At 45.2% G+C, this 23,661-nt stretch overlaps 1 protein-coding gene across 2 annotated transcripts in view; it reads left to right on the top strand.

The window, feature by feature from the left end:
* Positions 1 to 23,661, top strand: part of USP7 (ubiquitin specific peptidase 7) — a gene marked incomplete in the record, with an annotated part of 508,930 nt that overhangs the window by 408,956 nt on the left and 76,313 nt on the right. For both annotated transcript variants that reach the window (XM_077448850.1, XM_077448849.1), the window contains 1 exon segment: positions 22,661 to 22,761. In XM_077448850.1, coding sequence (XP_077304976.1) covers positions 22,661 to 22,761 — 101 coding nt within the window.

Raw genomic sequence — 23,661 nt, 5'->3', positions numbered from 1 at the left:
TCGTTCATTGTCAGACACAGCGCTCCATTATTCAGAACCATACCTCTCCCTACAGGAGTAGGACACTAGGCAGACAAAGACTTGGCTATACCTATGGGCAGTCCTAGGTGGTATACACCCCCCACTCTGCTATAGGCCTTCAGTTTTTTGGGAGGGGGTTTTCTGCCTAGTCAGGAGTAAGGACCTAGTTCCCTGCTGGGATCTCTAGTCCTGGGGAAAAAAAAATTCCTGGATTTTTCTAGCTACATGCTAGGTCGGCCGCGACATATCCTCACTTGATGGGGGGCTGGCCCTGTGAGTTAAACGTCTTGCGAGGTCGCATACGACCGTGTTTTGACCTGAGTCGCAGCGTTCCTCATGGCCGATAACCCCCCGCTTCGGTGGCGAGGGGGATCTGTCTGCAATTACACGCTACGCAGGATCGGTAAGTATGGGACCCCCCTCTCCTTCCCTGGACCTGGTGTAGGGCTCGCGTATTGGTTGGTCCCTCCGGGCGTTCTCCTCCACCCCCCCTTCCCCCCTTCCTCCCTTCCCAGGTGAGGCCCAGGCTTCTGGCCTAAGTGCTTTTTGGACACACTGTCCCTCCTCCATTCATGGGGTTGCTACTGGGGAGGTATCCTTTGGGCCCACCTGCTGAAGGGGTTGGGCCTAGGAGGCGTGGGACCGGACGTCTGCGATCAGAGGACTGGGCCCTCCCGTAATTTAAGCCGCGGCTTTGCGGCCTACCATGTGCTGGGTGGGCAGCCCCGGGGCAGGGGGCTGAGGCCACCACTTTCGGGCATCCACCCTCGGTTCAGCTGGTGCCGCACACTCACGACCAGCAGCCGAAAATTTAGGTTTCAGCCTACCAGGGGGCGGCTCTGTGGGAGCTCTGAGGGCAATTTCCTTTTGGGGGTCCGTTAGGTGGACGCCTGGCGTGGGTACTCCTGGCACTCCCTGTGAGGGGCCTCAGTGGTGCCTCGTATGGGCGGCATCTGGCACCTCCCTGTGCGGGGACCTCGGTCAGTGAACCCCCCCGGGCGGGGTCTGTTTTGCAGTGGTGCTTAAAAATGTATTGGGAGGGGCTACCCTGGCATCATTACACGTTTTGATTTTGTCCGGTTACAAGAGAGTTTTCCGGCCTTCAGTTCTGGCCAAAGTGTTCCTTCCCCAGACATACTGCAGAAGTTGCATGCTGCGTTTTCATTTACTCTTGTCCAGCCTGCGGACATGCATGTGGGTGTTGCGTCTGATGGTATCTACCTTTTTTGAGGCGATTCTATTTGCACAGTTCCATACAAGATCCCTCCAGGGAAATTCTGTAATGGGACAAGTGCCCGAGGTCTCTGAACAATCAGATTTGGTTGAGCCAGGAAACCAGAGGTTCCCTGGTTTGTTGGCTTCGCTCTCCTATTCGGCGGGGTAAATACTTTCTCCCCTTGTATTGACCAGGGTGACCACCAATGCCAGTCTGTCCAGGTGGGGAGGTGTCCTCAGACTGAGCTCTGCTCAGGGTCGTTGGACACTGGTGGAATCCATACTACAAAGCAATATCCTGGAATGTTGAGCGATCACACTGTATCATGGACGGATCACTTCGTTGGCTCCCGGTACAGACAATGCAACTGCGATGGCTTATGTCAATCACCAGGGGGGTACCAAGGTTTCTGGCAAGGTCACGGGATCCTCTGAGTTGGGCACCTTTAATCACTCTGGTGGCCGGTAACATCTACGCCTTTCCTCCTCTCCAGCTTCTGCTGTGGCTTTTGCGCAGGATCATAGTCGCTGGGATTCCGGTCATTCTATTGGCTCTGGATGGGTCCTGGCGGTCTGGGTATGCCGGTCGGGTGCGTCTGGTCGCCATCTTTCCTTGGCGACTGCCTCTTAGGATCAACTGTCCAAGGACCATGCTTCCATTCTGCTTTAGAGTCGCTGGTTTTAAAGTTCTGACTGTGATAAGTCAGATGCTGCAGTTCCGGCGCTGCTGATGGATAGTCTACTACTTAGGAGGTTCTACCTACGGATGTGGAAAGCTCATATATACTGATGTGTCACCAGGCATTAATCCTCTTCTTTTTTTTTTTTTTCTTTCCTCAGTGGCTCCCATTCCGGCCCCCCTTCATGGGGGGTTGAGCAGGAATGGACCTTGAGTACCCATGATAAGCCAGGTGAGCCGGTTCTGATGCTGCTGATGGCTAGGGAGTCTACCTCCTAGGAGGTTCTACCTATGGATGTGGAAAGCGCTTATATCCTGGTGTGTCACCTGGCATTCATCCTCGTTTTTTTTCTCTGTGACTCCGATTCTGACCTCCCTTCATGGGGGGGTTGAGCAGGAATGGTCCTTGACTACCATCAAGGGCATGGTGTCAGCCTTGGTGCGCTTCAGCGTCCTCTGGTCTCACACTCACTAGTGTGTACCTTTTTTATTCAAGGGGTTTGATGTATGGTTCCACCGGTGTAGTCTCTTCTACCGCCGTGGGATCTGAACTTGGTGATTTTGGTTCTACAGAAGCCTCTTTCAATATATTCGGGAGATTCCACTTCTTTGTCTCGGAAGGTGCTCACAGGGTGTTCTCTTGTCGTACACCTTACCCAGTGTTACACAAGTTTATGGTGGTTCTTCGCCCTTTTCCATCGTTCTTCCTCGGATTTCCCTTTGAATAAGAACATTGCGTTTCCTTCCCTGTATCCCTGGTCAATACATCCTAAGGAATTTGCCTTATCTGCCCTGGATGTGGTTTGGTAGATTTCAGTTTATTTGGCAGCCACTGAGTCTTTTTTTGGAGGTCAGACTCAATGTGATCACGGACGGGCCAAGAAATGGGCCGTCTGCTTTTTCTGTGACCATTTCTAGATGGATCAGACAGGTGATGATTCTGGCCTATTCTGTCAGGCATCGGGTTCCTCCTTTCCCTGTTATGATGCATTATTCTCAGGCGCTTAGTGCTTTTGGGCCTTCAGTCGTCATTTGTCCGTTGTGCAAGTTTACAAGGGTGCCAATGGTCGTCGCTGTACACTTTCACAACATTCAATGAAGGGGATGTGTTGGCATCTGTGAATGCCTTTTTTTGGCCGCAAGGTTTTGCAAGCTGCTGTTTAAGAGGGTCTATTCCCTCTTGAAGGTGTATTGTTCAAGCTTGGCTCCAGTTTGTTCTGTGTTGAGCTCCTGTTACCTGGTTGATGCTTGTTGGCCTTTGGGATTTTTCGTTGAACCACCCCTCATGTTTGGCACTGCTTGGAACGTCCCCAAGGTTCTGAATAAGGGAGCGCTGTGTCAATGAACGATTAAGAAAATTGGGATTTTTGACTTGCTGTAAAATCCATTCATACACAGCACCCACCCCTCTAAGGGGTTTTAATACTTCTGCTTGTTACTAAACTGAAGGCCTATAGCAGAGAAGGGGGTGTATACCACCTATGACTGCCCATAGGCGTAGCCAAGTAGGGGTCGGTTTAATTCTATGGTTCTGAATAATGGAGCACAGTGTCTGTCGAACTCGGAGAAATGGATTTTACGGTAAGTCAAAAATCAAATTTTTCTTATTCCTGTTTAAGGCACCTTAGCACAGATTTCTTCAGATGATTACTTGGGGAATGTTTCCAGAACCGTGTCCTTCAGTGGCAGAACATCTCTTTAAAGTTGAAAATTTCCGCTTTGGGGAAATAGGCTCCATTACCATAGAAGTGCGACTGAACATTGGTCTTCGGTCATCCACACAGATCCAAACTGGAAAGTTTTGTTGCCAGGTCCAGGGACCCAAGGGCCTTTGCTGTAGACTATCTGGTCACTCCATGGGATCAGTTGTTGGAGAGATGCCTTTCTGCTCCTCCAGATTTTTCTTAGTCTGCTACGCAGGATCGAGATAGGGGGATTCTGGTGATACTCATTCAACCAGATTGGCCTAGGAGGACATGGTACTCAGACCTGGTCAAAGTCCTTGCAAACTGAGGGCCTTTTCTGCATTGTCTGCATCCTATGTACCAAAGGCAAGTGTTCCATCCTGAATTCCAGTCGCTGGCTTTAATGGCATGGCTGTTGAAACCAAACCATGGTCCTGAGACTGGTGCCTATCAACTTGATCACCCTTCCCCTTTGAAAGCTAGAAAATTGACTACATTCACATTTTCCTTTCTCACCCAGAAGACCTATTCCTCTTGGTGCTATTCAAACTCTTATTCTACCTTCACCCTCCACTATTGCTAGGTCGATCAGACAAGCTACCGTTTTTAAGCATATGGCTTAAAGGATAGGGTTCCATCTTTCCCTGTTAAGGCATTGGGCATCTGTTTCTCAGATTTGCAAGACTGCCACCTGGCCTTTTGTTCACATGTTTAATTTTGCCAGGTAGATGTTCAGGACTTCTTTCATTCAATTTTCCGGTGTATGGTGCTACAAGCTTTTCTGAGTCTTCCTAACCTGTTTTGTAGGCATGTTCTTGGTGTGTTTGTGTTAACCGTCCGTACGTGCTTTTGGATATTCCAAATGAAATGACTCTCACCTGGTTGGTACTGTAAGCATCAGCGCTGTCCAGAGCCATGGCAAACCTCCTGGTGTGACATGTAGTAGACTCAGTGACTTGCGCTAATCGGGGTAAAGCCCTGCAAGCTACCTCACTGTTGCAGCCCTAGGTAGTATTTAATTTCCAACCATGAGCAGTTTATCATGGTAAGGGTAAGGCAGATCGCAGATATTCATTGGGTGGCGTGCTTTGTGCTCTTTCCTGCTATTTATATTGGAGGGTACATAATCCTTCTGCTCTGCCTGAAGCAGCACTTGGGTTTTTGGTAAATTTTTCTACTGCACATCTACAGTAATCTGATCACCTGTTGCTCCAGTTTTTGACTGTTGAATCTTTGCCTTACTTTGCATTACTGCGGTGTGGCCATGTGTTCGCTAAATCACAGAACAGTCCTGTCACAGGTGCCTCAGTCCAGACACCCCTAGTGGTTCTGGGGCCTTTATCTGGTTTCCCCGATTGAACCGACGCATGCAGTCTAGAACCGTACATTCCCTGTCACTGTTGGGTCCTCTTCATTTGAGTGTTCTGCAGCTCAGTCAGATGAGGTCTTCTCCATAATCCACTCTGGTCTTTCTATTTGTGCCCAATTACTGCAGCAATCTCCCTGTAGAAGCTCCTGACACTGTATCTGGCAGTGTCTGCCTCTAATCCATCTGAGCTCAAAAATAAAAGGGTAAGTTCACCTTTAACATTTTGCATCCATATTAAGGCTGTAATGCACTGGCCCTCATAACACTCCAACCACCTTCACTGTGACAACAGACCGGGGATCTTCTCCCTGTGTCCGCTGCTACAAGTCAAAGGTGGAGCCCGCCCAGCCACGTCACTCATTCACAGTTCTCTGTGAATAGAAAACCATAAGGTCCGGCAGCCTTTGCGGCAGTCGGCTTGTAGTTTTCAATGAACTATTGTGGCACTGATTTGAGTCTTCCTGTCAATGTATTGGCTTGCTCTTATGAAGTAAGAGCAAGCCGATACACTGACTGATCTGGAGGAAATATGCATCTGATCACTGATGCAATGCTTTATACTCTCCCAAAACAAAAAATGCATACTTTTTTTTTTTTTACCTGCAAAAAGGTAAACTTATCCTTTTTTTTTTTTTTTTTAAGCTGAGCCTGAAAAGCCCCATCACTATCTGATTTAGGGTCTAATCCCCTACAGTCTTCCTCAAAAGAGGCTGATACTGAGCCACCTACTGATTTTTGAGATTTTTAAGGAGTCGTTTCAAAACCTGGTTGATGCAGTGTGTACTACTCTGCAGCCTGCTATCCAGGGCCTAGGGTCTTTTAGAGCTCCTTCAACTACGAAGACCTTTCCACTAAACCTTCTGTTTGTTATTCCTCTATGGGGCTTGGAAACACCATGAAGGGGCCCGTGGCCATCCTAACAGTGGGGCTGGTTTACTAAAACTGGATAGTACAAAATCTGGTGAAGCTCTGCATAAAAACCATTTTGCTTTCAGTTTTTGTTTTTTGTCAAAGTTTGAACAAGCTGAAGTTAAACGCTGACTGGCTACCATGCACAGCTGCACCATATTTTGCACACTCCAGTTTTAGTAAATCAACCCCAGTGTGTCAGAGCTCCTTCCCCCAGAGAGGAAGCTAATACATTGATGGCCTCTTCCCATCAGTTATCCACATTAGTGGGTACACAACCACATGGGTTAGAGGTGGATTTTACTGACAGATTCTCAAAACCCAGTTTGGATTGTCTTGAGTCTCCATCCACTTTTGATGGTTACCTTAATCTGTCAAGCCATATATAAGAATGGATAAGTCTCCCTTAAAGTTGGCCCCTTCAACGTTACAGCAGGCCCTTGGTTCATTAAGTGATAGTAAAAAAAAAGTCTTGAGTTTCTGCTATAGATGGTTATGCACATGTCTAACATAGGCAGTATGGTTTCCCAGTTTTGGTGTCTGTGCACCCAGGACACTTTGTGGTGGGAAGTCACACGGTAGGTGCATTGGTTTGTGCAGCCTGGCTTGACTGGGTCATTCCAGGTGCTAATACACGGCCTAGGTGAAGTCCTTTCCAGGCACCAGAGGTTCCGGTGATGGGAAATGACCAGCTGGTGCATTTATGTCAGTCCCTTCCAGCAGCAGCAGCTTTCAGGACACCTTCTACATTAGCAGGACACAGGTAAGCTGGAGGTTGCTGGTACCTACTTGCTTTCACCCGGGTTTGTGCCTAGGTTTTCATCTAGCCTGTAATCCCAGTGTCGGCAACCCAATGATTGCGATCTACCAGTCGACCGTGAGCAGGTGACTGGGAGATCGCAATCTTGTCCCTTGCTGGCCCGAGACTGGCAGAGTCACGAGTGCTGGGAACCTGTCAAAAGCCAGCAAAGGCATTACCCGCACCCATCCCCCAACCCCGCAGCATGCCCTTTGCTTACGTGTGGGACAGATGAAGCCTGTTCAGTTGATAAAGGGCAGAAAAAGCCTCAGCTGCCTATTACAGCGGCTCTTTCAGAAGGCACCCAAGCCCAGAGTGCATTGTGCTGATCCCCCTCCCACTGCCTGTCCATCCAAGGCACTTATGGATGACGTCATTAGAGGTGGGCTGGCTGGGGTCAGCACTAGAACAGTTAGCTCTGCCACAGTAGCTTGCGTATCTGTGCATGAAGTAACCATTTGTGTCATCCTGAGCCCCCAGTGATGTGCCCCTTTAACTCCTCAGTGGCGTGGCACTGACCTTTCTGTACCATGCCTTACCGAGCCCCCTGTACCATGGCTTTCTGACCTTCCTGTGCCAGGCCATTCTGATACCCCTCTGTACCATGCCCTCCTGAGCCCCCTCTCTTACTTTTCCCTATACTGTACACTGCCCTACCTAATACTGTCTAAGTTTCTCCATACCCTCCTTGACCTTTTCATTGGGGGTTTGCCTGTTAACTGGAAAAAAGGGAAACCTATGAGCTCTGCCTTATTGTACTGGTATGTCTCTACCTCTCAAAGGTGGCCTACCCCTGCTGTAATCTATCACCTGGGGCCCCTTGGTGTTGAGCTTCTGTGGCAGGGCATTGTTGGGCTCTCCCTTTTCTAGGGCTTAGAAGATGTTTTGGGATCCTGACTGGTTCAATTTAGGACTCTTGAGAGAGGACGATACATCTGCCAGTGCCTGTAGCGACCTGCTCTAAAGTAAAAAAGGAGTTGGCTAGCACCTTCCAATTAGGTCTCTATTGGCAGATGGAATACCCCTGCCCAACCTGATCTATGTCCAGATCCCCTGTGCTGTCAGCTGTAGGGATTCCTCAGAAGGTGGATTTTGTGGGAAATGTACTTGCCCCACTTCTCTCTAGCTGGAATAGTCTTGTAAGTCCTGCTATACAAGTGCTGCGCTCCAGAGACACAATCTGAATAGTGCAAAAAATTTCAAAACAATGTGCACGGAATACATTAAAATAATAAAATGAACTTAACCAATCTAGTGATTTCGTGATTCTTAATTTCAATATTTCATCTGTGCCAAAAAGTCTAGATATTCATGTGCATAAAAGTGATAATGTGCGATGCTTCCATGAACCCTTAACCATCCTCTTTGGGAGCGCGCTCACCTTTTTACATTAAACCCCCTTCTACAAAGGCCTCAAGCATATATCCCTTTTAAATACTAGGGTCAGGCTTAAGTATACTTTAATGGATCCAATCAATAAGGCATATATCTTGTAAGTGTGGCAAAAGAACACTTCTATAATAAGGGGGAAAGTAAAGAAATATATAAGAGTAATCCGGCGCTCCCTATATAGTGAGAAAAGACAGTCCTATCAAATATAGTAAATAATGATGTGGCTAAACCAAATAAATGTGATAGACACACAGTCTGAAAAGCATCAAAGAAAATACTAAGTTGCCTTACGGAGTGTGAAACTCCTTAGTTGCTACAATGTACATGTGTCATAAGTGTACCATGTGAGATACCAAATATTAACAATGTGATAATCCGTGATATTCATACACTGCCAGAAGTAACACCAATAAATTGCATGAAAAATTACCTTAAAAAGTAAATGGTAAAATATGCAAATTTGAGATAAATGAACCAAGTCCAAATTATAACGTCCAAAACCAAAGTCTTTGATTATAAAGTGCTCACTGACTTCCTATTGCAGTGAACACAGGAAAATATCCAGGTGACTTTTGGTGCCCCCGCTTATGGTTCCCAACTCGCCAGCTGCAGTAACCCCTGCAGGGGTATTACGCATGTAAGGGAGGTTGGTGCCCAGATGTTATAATGCTAAGCATCTGATATTCAACTGTTATAGATCATCCAAAGGTGATCTAGAATAAGGCTTACCTGTAGGTAAAAAACAAAAAAAATCTCCTAAACCTGTATGGTTTAGGAGATATTCCCCTTGCAATGCACCGCTGACTGCAGCGGCGCATGCGCACATGGGATTCTCAGCTGAAAGTCCGGCAGACCCCGGACCCTGCCGGAAAGAAATCTCCCACGCGCGGGAGTGATGATAGCGCGGCTCTGGCCACTCGCCACCGGAGCCGCGATACCCGGAAGACCTGGATCGGGTGAGATGTAGACATTCTGAGGTATTTCATAATTGGCTAGTATGCGGTGCATATTAGCTCATTATGACTTTTCATTGCAGGTCAGAAAAAAGTCAAGCTGGAAGGTCCCTCTCTTCTTAGTCTAGAGGATGCAGAACCCCTGGTTGCCAAAAATGTCAAATTTTTATTTAGTTTTCCACTTTGAAACGGACCATTTTTAAATAAGACGGCAGTGTTTCTGGCTCTTGTTTTAGATATGGTCGCTTATTTGCATGATAGAGCTTTAACTTTCTTGGATGGCATGGCGAACTGTATTCAGGGTGATTTTTGGAAATATCCCTGAGCCCATGCCCATATGTCCATCACAAAATCATGCATAGTTTTCATGCCGCATGAGGAGTTGTGTGTGTTTTGTTTTTTCCAACCAGACTAACTATGTAACTCATCTGGGGACCCAAAGATCATGGGCTTTGTAGCATTGTTTTTTGGCCTTGTTCAATGTGCACAGACATTTCTTCAGGTTCCCAAGAAGCCGTTGATATTGTGTACTATAGATGATGTACTTAAAATATGTTTACATTTTACTTTGAGTAACAGTCTTAAATTGTCCAACAATTTTTAGATGCAGCTTTTCACAGATTGGTTAACCTCTGCCCATCTTTACTTTTGAGACATTGAGACCCTTCTCTAGGATGATCTTTTTCTAAAAATCAATCATGTTAATGATCTATTGCCAATTAACCGTTTCAAAATTGTTCCTCCAGCTCTTCCTTGTACCACTTACTGCCAACTTTGTTTTGCCCTGTCAACCTTTGAGTTGTGTTGCTGCCATCAATTTTAAAAACCCTTTTTTTATTTCTTGAAATTGTAAATTTTCTCAGTTAAAACATGTTTTCCATTTTATAGTGTGAATAAAATATGGGTTTATGAGATTTGCAAATTATTGCATTCTGTTTTTAACTAGTTTTTACACTGTGTTCTAGCTTTTTTGGATTTTTGCTTGTATGTAATCTTGTTTATTAGCTACTACCTGGGTGTTGCTGCATCTCAGGTGTTTGACCTGCCTTTCTGCACATAGCACAATCTCCAGGCTGTTGACCTAACCCAGAGCTGGCAGCAATAGGCATGTGATATGTACTCTTTATGGAGAGAGATGGGGTCTATCCATCCTCTGCCCTTAAAAGCATTTGATCACACCAAGATTGGTCTGAATCGGATGCTTTTCATTTTTAAAAATGGCACCTTTTACATCCACAGAAACTGGACATGATGTAAGCTCATTGTTTGAGTCCCTATATCATAGAGGCGAACTGAGCACTTTTGGTCTTTGTTCACCAGCTATTTGGGGTGCTGGGTGGTTGATCTGGTGTCCACGTCCCCATCCCCTTCTGCTGCTAAAGCAGTCCAAAGGCTAGTTAGCCACTAGGATTGCTTTTAAAAGAGAGCCAAAAATTGTCTCTAAAAAAACAGTACCAGGATGATTCTGGCAGCTGCAGGCAGTATCTTGGTGTTACCACTTGAAGTCCAGCAAATGAGGGTTAGATTGATGCGCACAATGTGATTTAGATTATACCAGAATTATCTACTTAAAAAAAAAATGGTGTGTTGGGGATTTGGGTTTACAACCACTTTAACCACTTTCCGACGGCGCCATAGCCGAAAGACAGCCACAGCGCGGTCGTGTTTTTATGGGAGGACGTCCTCCCAGAATCGAACTCTTGCACGCCCCCACAAACATCCATGACTGCCGGGTCCGGAAAACCTGGCGCATCACGGATCCCGGTAAACAGCCGCTGATAGCAACTGTTTACCATGTGATCGCTCCGTCAAATGATGCAGCGATCACTTGTAAATAGACAGGCGTCATGACGCCAGTTCCTCCCTCCCCTCTGTACCGATCGGTACAGTGCGAGGGGAGAAATGGCAGCAGCGCTCTCGGCTGCATGTGTAGTGCCCACAGCGCTGCTCAGTGCCAATACTCTCCCCATACTGTGCAATACTCGGTAATACATTTTAACAGACAAATTTTTTTTTTTTTTTTACAGAATTTTCTGTCTTTGATTTATAGCGCAAAAAATAAAACAGCAGTGATTAAATACCACCAAAAGAAAGCTCTATTTGTCTGAAAAAAGGACAAAAATTCCATATAGGTACAGTGTTGCGTGACTGAGTAATTGTCATTCAAAGTGTGAGAGCACCGAAAGCTGAAAATTGGTCTGATTAGGAAGGGGGTTTAAGTGCCCAGTTGTCAAGTGGTTAATGACATTCAGGTGTGGCCATGCAACAGTAGGGGTTATCTGGTTTTGCCCCTTAAAGACATTCTGCTTGGTGTATAGGCTGTACTTTAGTTGGCACATTCTTAAGCCGGCCGTCCATGTATAAGCAGACACAAGTCGATTTGTTGATTAACAACCAGCCTGTTCAGTTACTCCCAAACGATCAGTGCCACCAGCTGTAGCCACTGATCATTGTATTATGGTGGGAAGGCTACCTGCTGTTGGAATACAATGCCATAGTGGGAAGAATTAGAATGAAATAACTTGCACTGCCACCTACCTGTCATAATCAAAGGTTGCTGCGAACACCAAAATGTGTTCCCACATTTACAAAAATTTAAAAAATAAACAGTTCTGCTCCGCTCAATGCAAGTGTATATATCCACAATGATCACCACTATTCATCTCAATCTTTGAAGTATATTAAATATATAATCCAATATAAACTAAATATATTATACAGTGTTATCTAAAATAAAATGTTCTAAATTATTGGGAAACGAAACCCAAATGAGGGAGGAATGGGACATTAACAGTGCAATATTTTAGTTAGCAAAAAAAATAAAAATAAAAATATTTTTAGAAGGATTATAAGTATAAAAAGTTAATTTTATTTTAACAATTCAAATAAAACCAAAAACAGCCTTATAATTTTACAAGGATGTTACATATAGCTTGCGGTCCAGGTAATGGTTCAGTTGGGGTGCTTGTAATTTGCTTATCCCGACATGTTTCGCTATCGCTTCATCAGGGGATATACAAGCTAGCAGAATAAATAACATAGAAATCAGATTAGATACAAAAATACATTCCAAAGTAAATTATATAAATTTATATATATACACGTATATAGATATGACTAGGGCTTTGGATAGAAAGATGTGCTTACCCCCCACTCCACCACCCTATCTCCTGCAGAAAAAATCATCCAGATATTATAGAGGGTGCACAGGCAGCGAACCCAACAGCCAGATAATGCAGCAGGGGGAGCACAGACGATGGCCAGTCTGGACAAATAAAAAAAGTTTTTTGAAGCAAGGACACTTTTTTCCTTAGTTACAAGTTTTTTGCGAGCCAGTAAATTCTGTACTAACATGATCTAAATCCACTTTTAAAAACCTCTTTATATTTATAAAAAATATAGATATATATAGTGGAGATAAAGAAAAAATCTCCAAGATATTTGTTTTAAGAATTCATTGGTTACCCAAAGCTTTTTGTTTTAAATTTAAAGGATGGCATTTTAAGCTACTTATAGGCTTATAAAGCAGAGGTATATATTTATTTATAATTTTATAAAGAGAGACAAGAGGGTAAATACATACACACAGTACTATACTTACATGAAAGTAGAAGTTCTTTCCTATAATCCTATGTTTCAGCTAAGCCAATGAGAATATCCTATAGCCCGTTAGAGATGGTTTATAATGCGGTGGATTAGCACCCACAAGCTATCCAGCTTGTTTCCAGGGTGTCTATGGTATGTAAAAAAGAAAAGAAGGGGTTACCATGTGGGGGATAAGAATCAAGGCAAAGAGGTCTATGTGAAGCCTAAAGATAGTCTTACTGGCAGTGTAGATAGGTATGCCTCCCAAGCGCGGCTCCTCCGTGACTGAGCCGGGTATGATTGTGTCTGACTATATGGCCACCGTCCATCAAGCCGGCGTCTGACGTCACCGGCTCGATGCGGACACCGAGACAGCACTGCGCATGCACTAGAGGAGGAAAAGGGGAAGGAAGACTACATTTCCCCTAATGCTCCGGTGATCTCACCGGCATTAAGTGTCACGCTGAAGACCGATCAGCGTGTACGAAGGAGATTTAGGGCAGGAGTGTTATAATACCATCCACCCATAGATGGAAAGCCTCCCTAAGCGATCCAGCAGCAAATACTGTCCAAAAATGGGCACCCCGTTCAAAAAGAAAAGACCAATCAAACGGAAGTGCCCTTGGGTGTCCGTATGCTCCTCCATAATGCCGCAACCACACAGCCAATGGGTCGGCGTCCGTACACCCAGGATGGAAATTGCAGGAATCAACAGAGGGGGGGGGGGGGGGGAACGGGGGAAGCACACACCTAAGTCAACAAGTCCAATAGCAGTCCTGGACCGAGCTGACTGCAAACCAAGAACACAAGACTTTAAAGCCCTAGTCATACCAAAGCAGAACAGAAAAAAAAACACAATGCGAAAATAAAAATGTTTTCCTTTCTTAAGAACATATCAATAATTCATATATACCTATCAAATAAAATAATGTTTCTACAAAGAAACAAAACCAAAACAAAAATAAATAAATAAAACCAACAATAGTTTCCTTCCTTCCAATCACCCCGATACCCCCCCACTCGTCATGTAGGTGATTTAGGGGAAGTCTTATAGGTGCCTAAAGAGCCCAACAAAATTCAAAGAAACGATCGATAACTTAAATTTTCATTAAAACTGGGGAAGGGGGGCAGTGTCGACAAAACCTTGCTCCAGATCGAGGCAAGGTGGATTTTTAACTTAAAGCGGAGGTCCACCCTAAAGTGGACCTTCCGCTCATCGGAACCCTCCCCCCCTCCGGTGCCACAATCGGCACCTTTCAGGGGGGAGGGGGGTGCAGTTACCTGGATAATCCAGGTAACTGCACCCACTTCCGGGATAGCTCTCTGCTCAAAGGGGCGTAACTTACGCCCCTTTCCGCAAGTGCCCGCCCCTTCCCGCAAGTGCCCCGCTGCCTGCTGGGAAACACACAGATCCCAGAGGCAGCGGGGACCGTCCTCATTGCGCAGCGCGGCTCGCACATGCGCAGTAGGGAACCGGGAAATGAAGCAGAAAGGCTCCATTTCCTGATTCCCATACCCAAGATGGCGGCGGCAGCACTCGAGTGTTGATCTAGAGATCGGCTTCGGGTGCCGACATCGCGGGCGCGCTGGACAGGTAAGTGTCACTATTTTAAAAGTCAGCAGCTGCAGTATTTGTAGCTGCTGGCTTTTAAAAAAAAAAAAACGCGGAGTCCCGGTGGACTCCCGCTTTAAAGGCAACCATGTTCCCCGGTTTTAATGAAAATTTAAGTTATCGATCGTTTCTTTGAATTTTGTTGGGCTCTTTAGGCACCTATAAGACTTCCCCTAAATCACCTACATGACGAGTGGGGGGTATCGGGGTGATTGGAAGGAAGGAAACTTGTTGTTTTTTTTATTTTATTTTTTATTTATTTTCGTTTTGTTTCTTTTTAGAAACATTATTTTATTTGATAGGTATATATGAATTATTGATATGTTCTTAAGAAAGGAAAACATTTTTATTTTCGCATTATTGTGTTTTTTTCTGTTCTGCTTTGGTATGACTAGGGCTTTAAAGTCTCGTGTTCTTGGTTTGCAGTCAGCTCGGTCCAGGACTGCTATTGGACTTGTTGACTTAGGTGTGTGCTTCCCCCGTTCCCCCCCCCCCGTTGATTCCTGCAATTTCCATCCTGGGTGTACGGACGCCGACCCATTGGCTGTGTGGTTGCGGCATTATGGAGGAGCATACGGACACCCAAGGGCACTTCCGTTTGGTCTTTTCTTTTCGAACGGGGTGCCCATTTTTGGACAGTATTTGCTGCTGGATCGCTTAGGGAGGCTTTCCATCTGTGGGTGGATGGTCTTGTAACACTCCTGCCCTATATCTCCTTCGTACACGCTGATCCGTCTTCAGCGTGACACTTAATGTCGGTGAGATCACCGGAGCATTAGGGGAAATGTAGTCTTCCTTCCCCTTTTCCTCCTCTAGCGCATACGCAGTGCTGTCTCAGGTGTCCGCATCGAGCCGTTGACGTCAGGCGCCGGCTCGATGGACGGTGGCCATATAGTCGGACACAATCATACCCGGCTCAGTAACGGAGGAGCCGCACTTGAGAGGCATACCTATCTACACTGCCAGTAAGACTATCTTTAGACTGAAACCTTCACATAGACCTCTTTGCCTTGATTCTTATCCCCCACATGGTAACCCCTTCTTTTCTTTTTTACATACCATAGACACCCTGGAAACAAGCTGGATAGCTTGTGGGTGCTAATCCACCGCATTATAAACCATCTCTAATGGGCTATAGGATATTCTCATTGGCTTAGCTGAAACATAGGATTATAGGAAAGAACTTCTACTTTCATGTAAGCATGTAAGTAAGTATAGTACTGTGTGTATGTATTTACCCTCTTGTCTCTCTTTATAAAATTATAAATATATAATATATACCTCTGCTTTATAAGCAGCTTAAAATGCCGTCCTTTAAATTTAAAACAAAAAGCTTTGGGTAACCAATGAATTCTTAAAACAAATATCTTGGAGATTTTTTCTTTATCTCCACTATATATATCTATATTTTTTTTATAAATATAAAGAGGTTTTTAAAAGTGGATTTAGATCATGTTAGTACAGAATTTACTGGCTCGCAAAAAACTTGTAACTAAGGAAAAAAGTGTCCTTGCTTCAAAAAACTTTTTTTTATTTGTCCAGACTGGCCATCGTCTGTGCTCCCCCTGCTGCATTATCTGGCTGTTGGGTTCGCTGCCTGTGCACCCTCTATAATATCTGGATGATTTTTTCTGCAGGAGATAGGGTGGTGGAGTGGGGGTAAGCACATCTTTCTATCCAAAGCCCTAGTCATATCTATATATCTATATACGTGTGTGTGTGTGTGTGTGTGTGTGTATATATATATTATATATATATTTTATATATATATATATATATATATATATATATATATATATATTTATATAATTTACTTTGGAAGGTATTTTTGTATCTAATCTGATTTCTATCTTGTTTTGTTGTTATTTATTCTGCTAGCTTGTATATCCCCTGATGAAGCGATAGCGTAACATGTCGGGATAAGCAAATTACAAGCACCCCAACTGAACCATTACCTGGACCGCAAGCTATATGTAACATCCTTGTAAAATTATAAGGCTGTTTTTGGTTTTATTTGAATTGTTGTTAAAATAAAATTAAAAAACTTTTTATACTTCAAGTCCTTCTAAAAATATTTTTATTTTTATTTTTTTTGCTAACTAAAATATTGCACTGTTAATGTCCCATTCCTCCCTCATTTGGGTTTCGTTTCCCAATAATTTAGAATATTGTTGGGGAGGGATGAAGTGCCATGTATTCTGGCCGTTGATGAAAGTCTGAATCATGCTTTTCTAAAATAAAATAAAATGTGTTTCTCTTACGTTCACTGACTTAGACCATCGGTTGTTACGCCACCTTGAGGAGAGGACTAGGCAGAACATGTTATAACAAAACCAGAACTTTCTAGTTCCACCCAAGGGGCCGTCCCTTAGGTAACAACCCCCCAGCCCGCCTCCTGCAGCCTCAGTTTTTTCTTCTGCCTGATGAAGAAGGACCTAGGAACCCTGCGGGCCCATCAGTCCGTGGATTTTTTTGCCTTTTGAGCAAGATTAAGATCCTGTGATCTGCTATCAACAGCCTTCTGGGTGACAAGCTGGGTACCCTTATTCTTGTAGGCTCCCCAGCCTGGGCAGCGAGTGTGTGCAGACCAGAGCTCCACGCTGAGTCAGCCACGACATGCCCCCCAGCTCCAGGGGCGGCCGGTGGGCATAATGCCCTGAGGCACACATATGACCGGGCTACGCATGTCTGCGTCAGTGTGCCTGGCCAGCAGCCACTCCGTATGGAGAGTGGGTCTGTGATGGAATGTTCCCCAGCTTGTCGGGACTGGTAAGTACAGCTCTCCCTGCCTTGGTGGTGCTGAGCAGCTGGGCATTCCTTGGGAGGTCGATTTGGGGGGTCCCTCTCCTCCTCTCTCCCTGTCCCTATCTTCCCTCCCCAGTTCAATGTGGGGGACGCTACATGGGCTACTGAGCGGTGTGTGCCATAGACAGGGGCTCCCTGGGGTGGGAACTGTGCTGGGTAGCTGTGCCCTGGATGTCTGTAGGTCTCTCCCCTGGGTTTCTGGAGGCTGTGTTGGCTGATCGCTGTAGCGATGTTTACCGCCATTTCCTTTGTCTGTTTTTCACTGTCCCTCATTGCATACAGTGTTCGGCCATTTTTGGTGGGACCAGGGTAGCAGCATGCTCTGACTCCATTCTACTGCAGTCCGGTGGCCATTTTCCCTGTGATTATGTCCTTTATACTGGACGCTCAGCGGCCATTTTGTTGAAACCTGAACACGTTTTTCATCTTCATTGCTGTACATTGGGGCCCAGCACATCGCGTTTTTCTCTCATAAGCATCTGGGAGCTGACACAGGACACCGGCACACCTAGCTGGACAGCACAGAACTTGGTCAGGGTGGTGAGCCCTGCGGTGGGGGCCCCTCAACCTGCAGCAGTTAGGAGGGTGGGACCATCACTGTCCTAAGTCCCCAACAGGTGGCAGACAGGGTAGGGTCAGCATGGCTTCAACTGGTGTTTCTTCCCTTGAAATCCAGGAAATTGCAACCGTTTCGCCTGCAGACAGTGCAGTGCCTCTGGACGCTTTGTCAGCAGTCCTTAATATGTTTGTCTTAAGATGAAGGCCGTGCATGGACGCAAAGGTGGTAAAAAAATGGCCTGTTGGGAAAGCCCTCTACCAGTTTGTGGCTCTTTCTTTTGGTCTGGTATCAGCCCCCCAAGTCTTTACCAAGTTACTGGCTCCAGTTTTGGCATTGCTGCGACAACATGGGACCACCATCGTGGGATACCTAGATAATCTCCTCCTGAGAGCATCTTCCACCTCAGATTTAGAGGAGTATGTGGAGATCACCATGCAGACCCTGCAAGAATTTAGGTGGCTTTTGAACCTAAAAAAAGTGGGTGATTGTACTGACTCAGCGCTTGGAGTACCTAGGCTTACTGCTGGACTCATCGAAGCGAGAGTTTTTCTCCCTTCAGACAAGCTGCAGACTCTCGGAGCCACCGTAAAACTGCCGATGAACTGCGGGTGGTCGTCGCTACGCTTCTGCATGCGAGACCTGGGGCTCATGGTGGCCTCCTTCGAGGGATTACCGTATGCCCAGTTTCATACCAGTCTTGCAGAAGGAGATCTTGACAAAATGGGACAAATCTCCGTTATCCCTGGATCGGCAGATTCAGGTGAGCCAGTTAGGGACTCCATGCTCTGGTTGCTGAGGTCCCCGGCACTTCGGTCCGAGAAGTCGTTCCTACCTCTACGTTGGACAGTGATCACAACGGACACCACCCTAACTGGCTGGGGTGGAGTAATGGCAGTTCAGTCGACCTAGGGCCACTGGTCGGAGGAGGACTTCACGTTGCTGATCAATGTGTTTGAGCTGCGAACGATGAGGCTATACCTCTCCAGATGGTCGATAAGACTTTGAGGTCGTCCGATCAGGATCCAGTCGGACAACGCCACGGCGGTAGCATATGTCAATCACCAAGGAGGAACAAGAAGTTTGGCCGCGGCACGCAAGGGCACTCGCTTTCTTCAGTGGGCAGAGAGACATGTACCAGCCATTTACATCCCAGGAGTGGAGAACTGGCAGGCGGACTACCTAAGTCGCCAGATGCTGTACCCAGGAGAATGGGAGTTGCATCCAGAGGTGTTCAGGCTACTGTACCTGCGATGGGGCACACCAGACATGGATCTTCTGGCCTCCCATCTCAATCGGAAGGTGCCGAGATTCGTGTCCAGGACAAAAGATCCTTGGATGCGCTGGTGGCTCCGTGGGATCAGTACCAGCTGATCTATGCCTTTCCTCCGCTGAAATTGTTACCACGTCTGCTCCGCAGAGTGGAGGCCTAGGGGATTAAAGTAATACTGATTGGCCCTAGTGATCCTGGTGGGCGATGCCCCATGGCAACTGCCATTTCGAGAGGACCTGCTGTCTCAAGGTCCGATTTTCCATCCTGCTTTACCATCACTGGTTTTAAATGCATGGCTATTGAGAGCCAGGTGTTGAGAAACTGGGGTCTTTCGGACCTAATGATTGCAACTATGCTAAGATAAGAGCACGGAAATATTCTTCTCAGAAAATATATCATCGTACCTGGAAGGCCTACATCTCCATGTGAGGAGAAAGGATGGGGTCCGCGCTCCTTTTCTGTATCCAAGATCCTGCTATTTCTACAGCAAGAAGTACTGTAGACCAGAAATTGGCCATTAAAGGACAAATATCAGCTTTGGCTGTCTTCCCATCCCACCCCCCCCCCCCCCCCCAACGACCCCTGGCGTCTCACTCTCTAGTGAGCACTTTTGTTCAAGGGGTCCGACATGTAGTTCCTCTGGTGCGTCCACCGTTGGCCCCGTGGTATCTGAAACTGGTGTTATTGGCGGTTCAGAAACCGCCATTTGAAAATATCAGAGACATCCTTCTGTTGATTCTTTCTCAGAAAGTGGTCTTTCTAGTGGCCATTGCATCAGCCAGGAGGGTTTCGGAATTGGCGACCTTGTCTTGCAAGTCGCCCTATCTGGTTGTCCACAAGGATAAAGTGGCGTTCCATATCAATGAAGACCTTGTGTTACCAGCTCTGTATCCAAAACAGACACATCCTAAAGAGGTGGCCCGCCGTTCCCTGGACATGGTCTGGGCTCTGAGCGTGTATTTGTCAGCTACGGCTCCCTTTCGAAAGTCAGACTCCTTGTTTATTTTGGTGGCTGGTCCGAAAAAAGGCATGATGGTCTTGTCGGCCACCATTTCCAGGTGGATCAGACAGATTGTAGTACAGGCCTACGCCTTGAAGGGGCAGATGCCCCACTTTCCGGTCACGGCCCACTCCACCAGGGCAATTGGAACGTCTTGGGCCTTCCGACATCAAGCGTCTGTCGCTCAAGTGTGTAAAGCAGCGACTTGGTCGTCTGTTCACACCTTTACAAAATTCTACAAGGTAGATGTCGGTACATCGGCTGATGCCTGTTTTGGCCACAAAGTTTTGCAGATGGGCGTGTAATTTGCCATTTCGCTTACATTTTTTCCTGTTTGTTTTTCACAAAAAAAAAAAAACTACCTTTTAGTAAATGCACTGTTGCATTTGTTAGCGCAAGTTTGAGGTGGTTTGTAAGGTTGTGACTCCCAGATTGAGGAGCACTCTGTTTTTTTTTTTTTTGTGGGTAAAAGTTCTTTGCTGTTCCCACATGCCATTGTGGTTGAAGTTTTTATGCTGTTTCCCACCCCTCATTTTGGCACTGCTTGGGGACGTCCTGATGGTCTAAGAAAGGAGCTGTGTCAGTCTGTGAATGTAAGAGAAAATAGGATTTTTTGTACTCGCCGTAAAATCCTTTTCTCTGTAGTTCACCGACTGATAAAACACCCACCCCTCCTATTTTTTTCACATTATATTGCTTGTTGACGTACTGAGGCTGCAGGAGGCGGGCAGGGGGGTTACCTAAGGGACCGCCCCTTGGGCGGAACTAGAAAGTTCTGGTTTTGTTATAACATGTTAACATATTCTGCCTAGTCCTCTCCTGAAGGTGGCGTAACAACCCGAAGGCCTAAGAAAGGAGCTGTGTCAGTCGGTCAACTACAGAGAAAAGGATTTTACGGTGAGTATAAAAAATACTATTTTTACTCTTGAATGACATCATTTATATATTTTGCTGTATTCAGTAATTACAAATATTTGTAAACAAAAAATGCCCTTAATAAAATTAAATTTATATAAAAGGTGAAAAGTCAAGTGTTCCAGTGCTGCAAAGATGCTCAATTTTGCCACCTCAAAAACGCACTCCAAAATGTATTTAGTGAATCATGCTTAGCCTGTGATCCTATAAGCTTCCATAAACGGAGCTCCATCGCCAGACAGATTACACGCTAACCTTCAGATGGGACCCGTAAAAAAAATATAGGTCTCATGTACTTGTTCCCTGGTGATAACTGTTACATTGAGCAGTGCAGCACCATATATTTTTCATCACAGCCGAAAGAACTTCCACATTGACATTGAATGTGTGGTTGGGGAAATCGGATAATTTTTCATTGAACCGATTGGTTAAATTAAAAAAAACTGATCACTATATAGACTGCCTTAGCCCTATGTGGAAAATGTATTTAGTGTCGGCAAATATGTACCTGCTGGTTCATGATGCAGGTTAGGGTGAATTTAGATGCTTCTTTCCTTTAAAAGCTGAATACTTGGATTTGTGAACACTTTAGATGGGCCTCTGGATACAACAAAATCATCATCTCTTTTGCTTTAGAGAAATGGGTAGACTGTTGATATAAAAAGCTTTGGGCTGTTTCAGTAAAAGGATTTTATTGGAAATAAATTACAAGATGTATGAGCATAGTTTAACCACTTTCAGACCGGACCAATTTGCTGGTCAAAGACCAGACCACTTTTTGCGATTCGGCACTGCGTCGCTTTAACTGACAATTGCGCGGTCGTGCGACGTGGCTCCCAAACAAAATTAACGTCCTTTTTTTCCCACAAATAGAGCTTTCTTTTGGTGGTATTTGATCACCCCTGCGGTTTTTATTTTTTGCGCTATAAACAAAAATAGAGCGATAATTTTGAAAAAAACGCATTTTTTACTTTTTGTAATAATAAATATCCCCCAAAAATATATAAAAAAAACATTTTTTCCCTCAGTTTAGGCCGATACGTATTCTTCTACATATTTTTGGTAAAAAAAATCGCAATAAGCGATTATTGATTGGTTTGCGCAAAAGTTATAGCGTTTACAAAATAGGGATAGTTTTATAGCATTTTTATTAATAATTTTTTTTTTTTTTTTTTTTTTACTAGTAATGGCGGCGATCTGCGATTTTTATTGTGACTGCGACATTGTGGGGGATCCATCGGACATTTTTGACACATTTTTGGGACCATTGTCATTTATACAGTAATCACTGCTATATAAATGCAGTGATTCCTGTGTAAATGACACTGGCAGTGAAAGGGTTAACCAGTGGGTGGCAGTGTAGGGGTTAAGTGTTCCTAGGGGTGTGTTACTAACTGTGGGGGGGTTGGGCTTTCATTTAGTGTACACTGATCTCTGCTCCAATCACATGGAGCAGAGATCAGCGTCACTAGTTGCTAGGCAGAATGGAAAAATGTTGTTTATACAGCATTTCCTTCATTCGGCCGCTCCGTGAGACGATCGTGGGGATGCCCGCGGCGATCGAGACCGCGGGTCCCGCGACCGGACTCACAGGGGTCCCGACCAGCGCGGGAGTGCGCCGCCGGCGGCGCGCTCCCGATGGCACGGCGGCAACGAATATTGAACGTGCATGTACGCCAATATGCCTGCCCGTGCCATTCTGTCGACGTACATCGTCGTGCGCTGGTCGGGAAGTGGTTAAATACTATTGTGCACAGTTTTTTTTTTTTTTTTTTCAAATAATTCAAGAATCTTTAAAAACTGTTAAGGGTTCAGTTTACGTAATTCCTAACCCCTTTTTATGGAATAGTTTAATTTTTAAGTTATGCTTAGTATTTTTTTATTTTTAACAGGAAATAACACTATATCCAGACAAGCATGGCTGTGTAAGAGATCTTCTAGAAGAATGTAAAAGAGCTGTTGAACTCTCTGAGAAAGGATCAGGTAAACTTAGGTAAGTTTCTATAACTTTGGTATGCAAAGGCCACACTATATGCCAATTTTCAACTGAGCACTAGCATCTAATGCAGGCAGCTTTCATATTGCAGGACTCTGCGCTGTAATGGGATTTATATGTTGTGATTGCTGTTATTAGACACAGTTTGTACATAAGCCATTTTTTTACATATTACAGTTGAACTAAATTTGCATTCTGGTGAACTTTAACTCCAAGTATGGTCATTTTTTACAGACTTGCCGGCCCAAAGGCAACTGCAATGAATGCAATCTGTCAACACTGCTGACTTTTTTTAGAAGGTCTTTTGTGTTTGTTTTTTTGTCCTGAACAGCTGCCTAAAGCCTCATGCACACGAGACGCTGTTAAACACGCGTTCAGAGGCACTTGGACACTTTTTTTCAACTGCCCCTGAACACATTCAATGTTATCCTATGTGTCCATGTACACAGTCTAGTTTTTTGACGTTTTTATGCAGTTGCGTTTAACCTCGTTTTTTCAGAAGCAAAAAACTGGGTTCAGACGCAAACGTTTTCCACGTTTCCGATGCAAAACGACGGTACCGCGTTTTAGTTTATAAGCGTTTTTAAAGGTGACCTATTTTTTTTTACTTTAAAAATCTCAAAAATGATGGCAAATGATGAAAAAACATTAAAATATTTTAAAAAATTGCAAGTGGACAATCCACAACTTGTGGCAGGTGACATTGCAAGTGGGCAGTCCGCAACCTGTGGCAGGTGACGTGGCAAGTGGACAATCCACAACTTGTGGCAGGTGACGTGGCAAGTGGACAATCCACAACTTGTGGCAGGTGACGTGGCAAGTGGACAGTTCGCAACTTGTGGCAGGTGACGTGGCAAGTGGACAGTTCGCAACTTGTGGCAGGTGACGTGGCAAGTG

The sequence above is a fragment of the Lithobates pipiens genome, unplaced genomic scaffold (assembly GCF_037356315.1).
Source record: "Lithobates pipiens isolate NorthernLeopardFrog02 unplaced genomic scaffold, aLitPip1_a1.2 Scaffold_22, whole genome shotgun sequence".
Lineage (NCBI taxonomy): Eukaryota > Metazoa > Chordata > Amphibia > Anura > Ranidae > Lithobates > Lithobates pipiens.
This window is presented reverse-complemented; position numbering and strand designations above follow the sequence as displayed.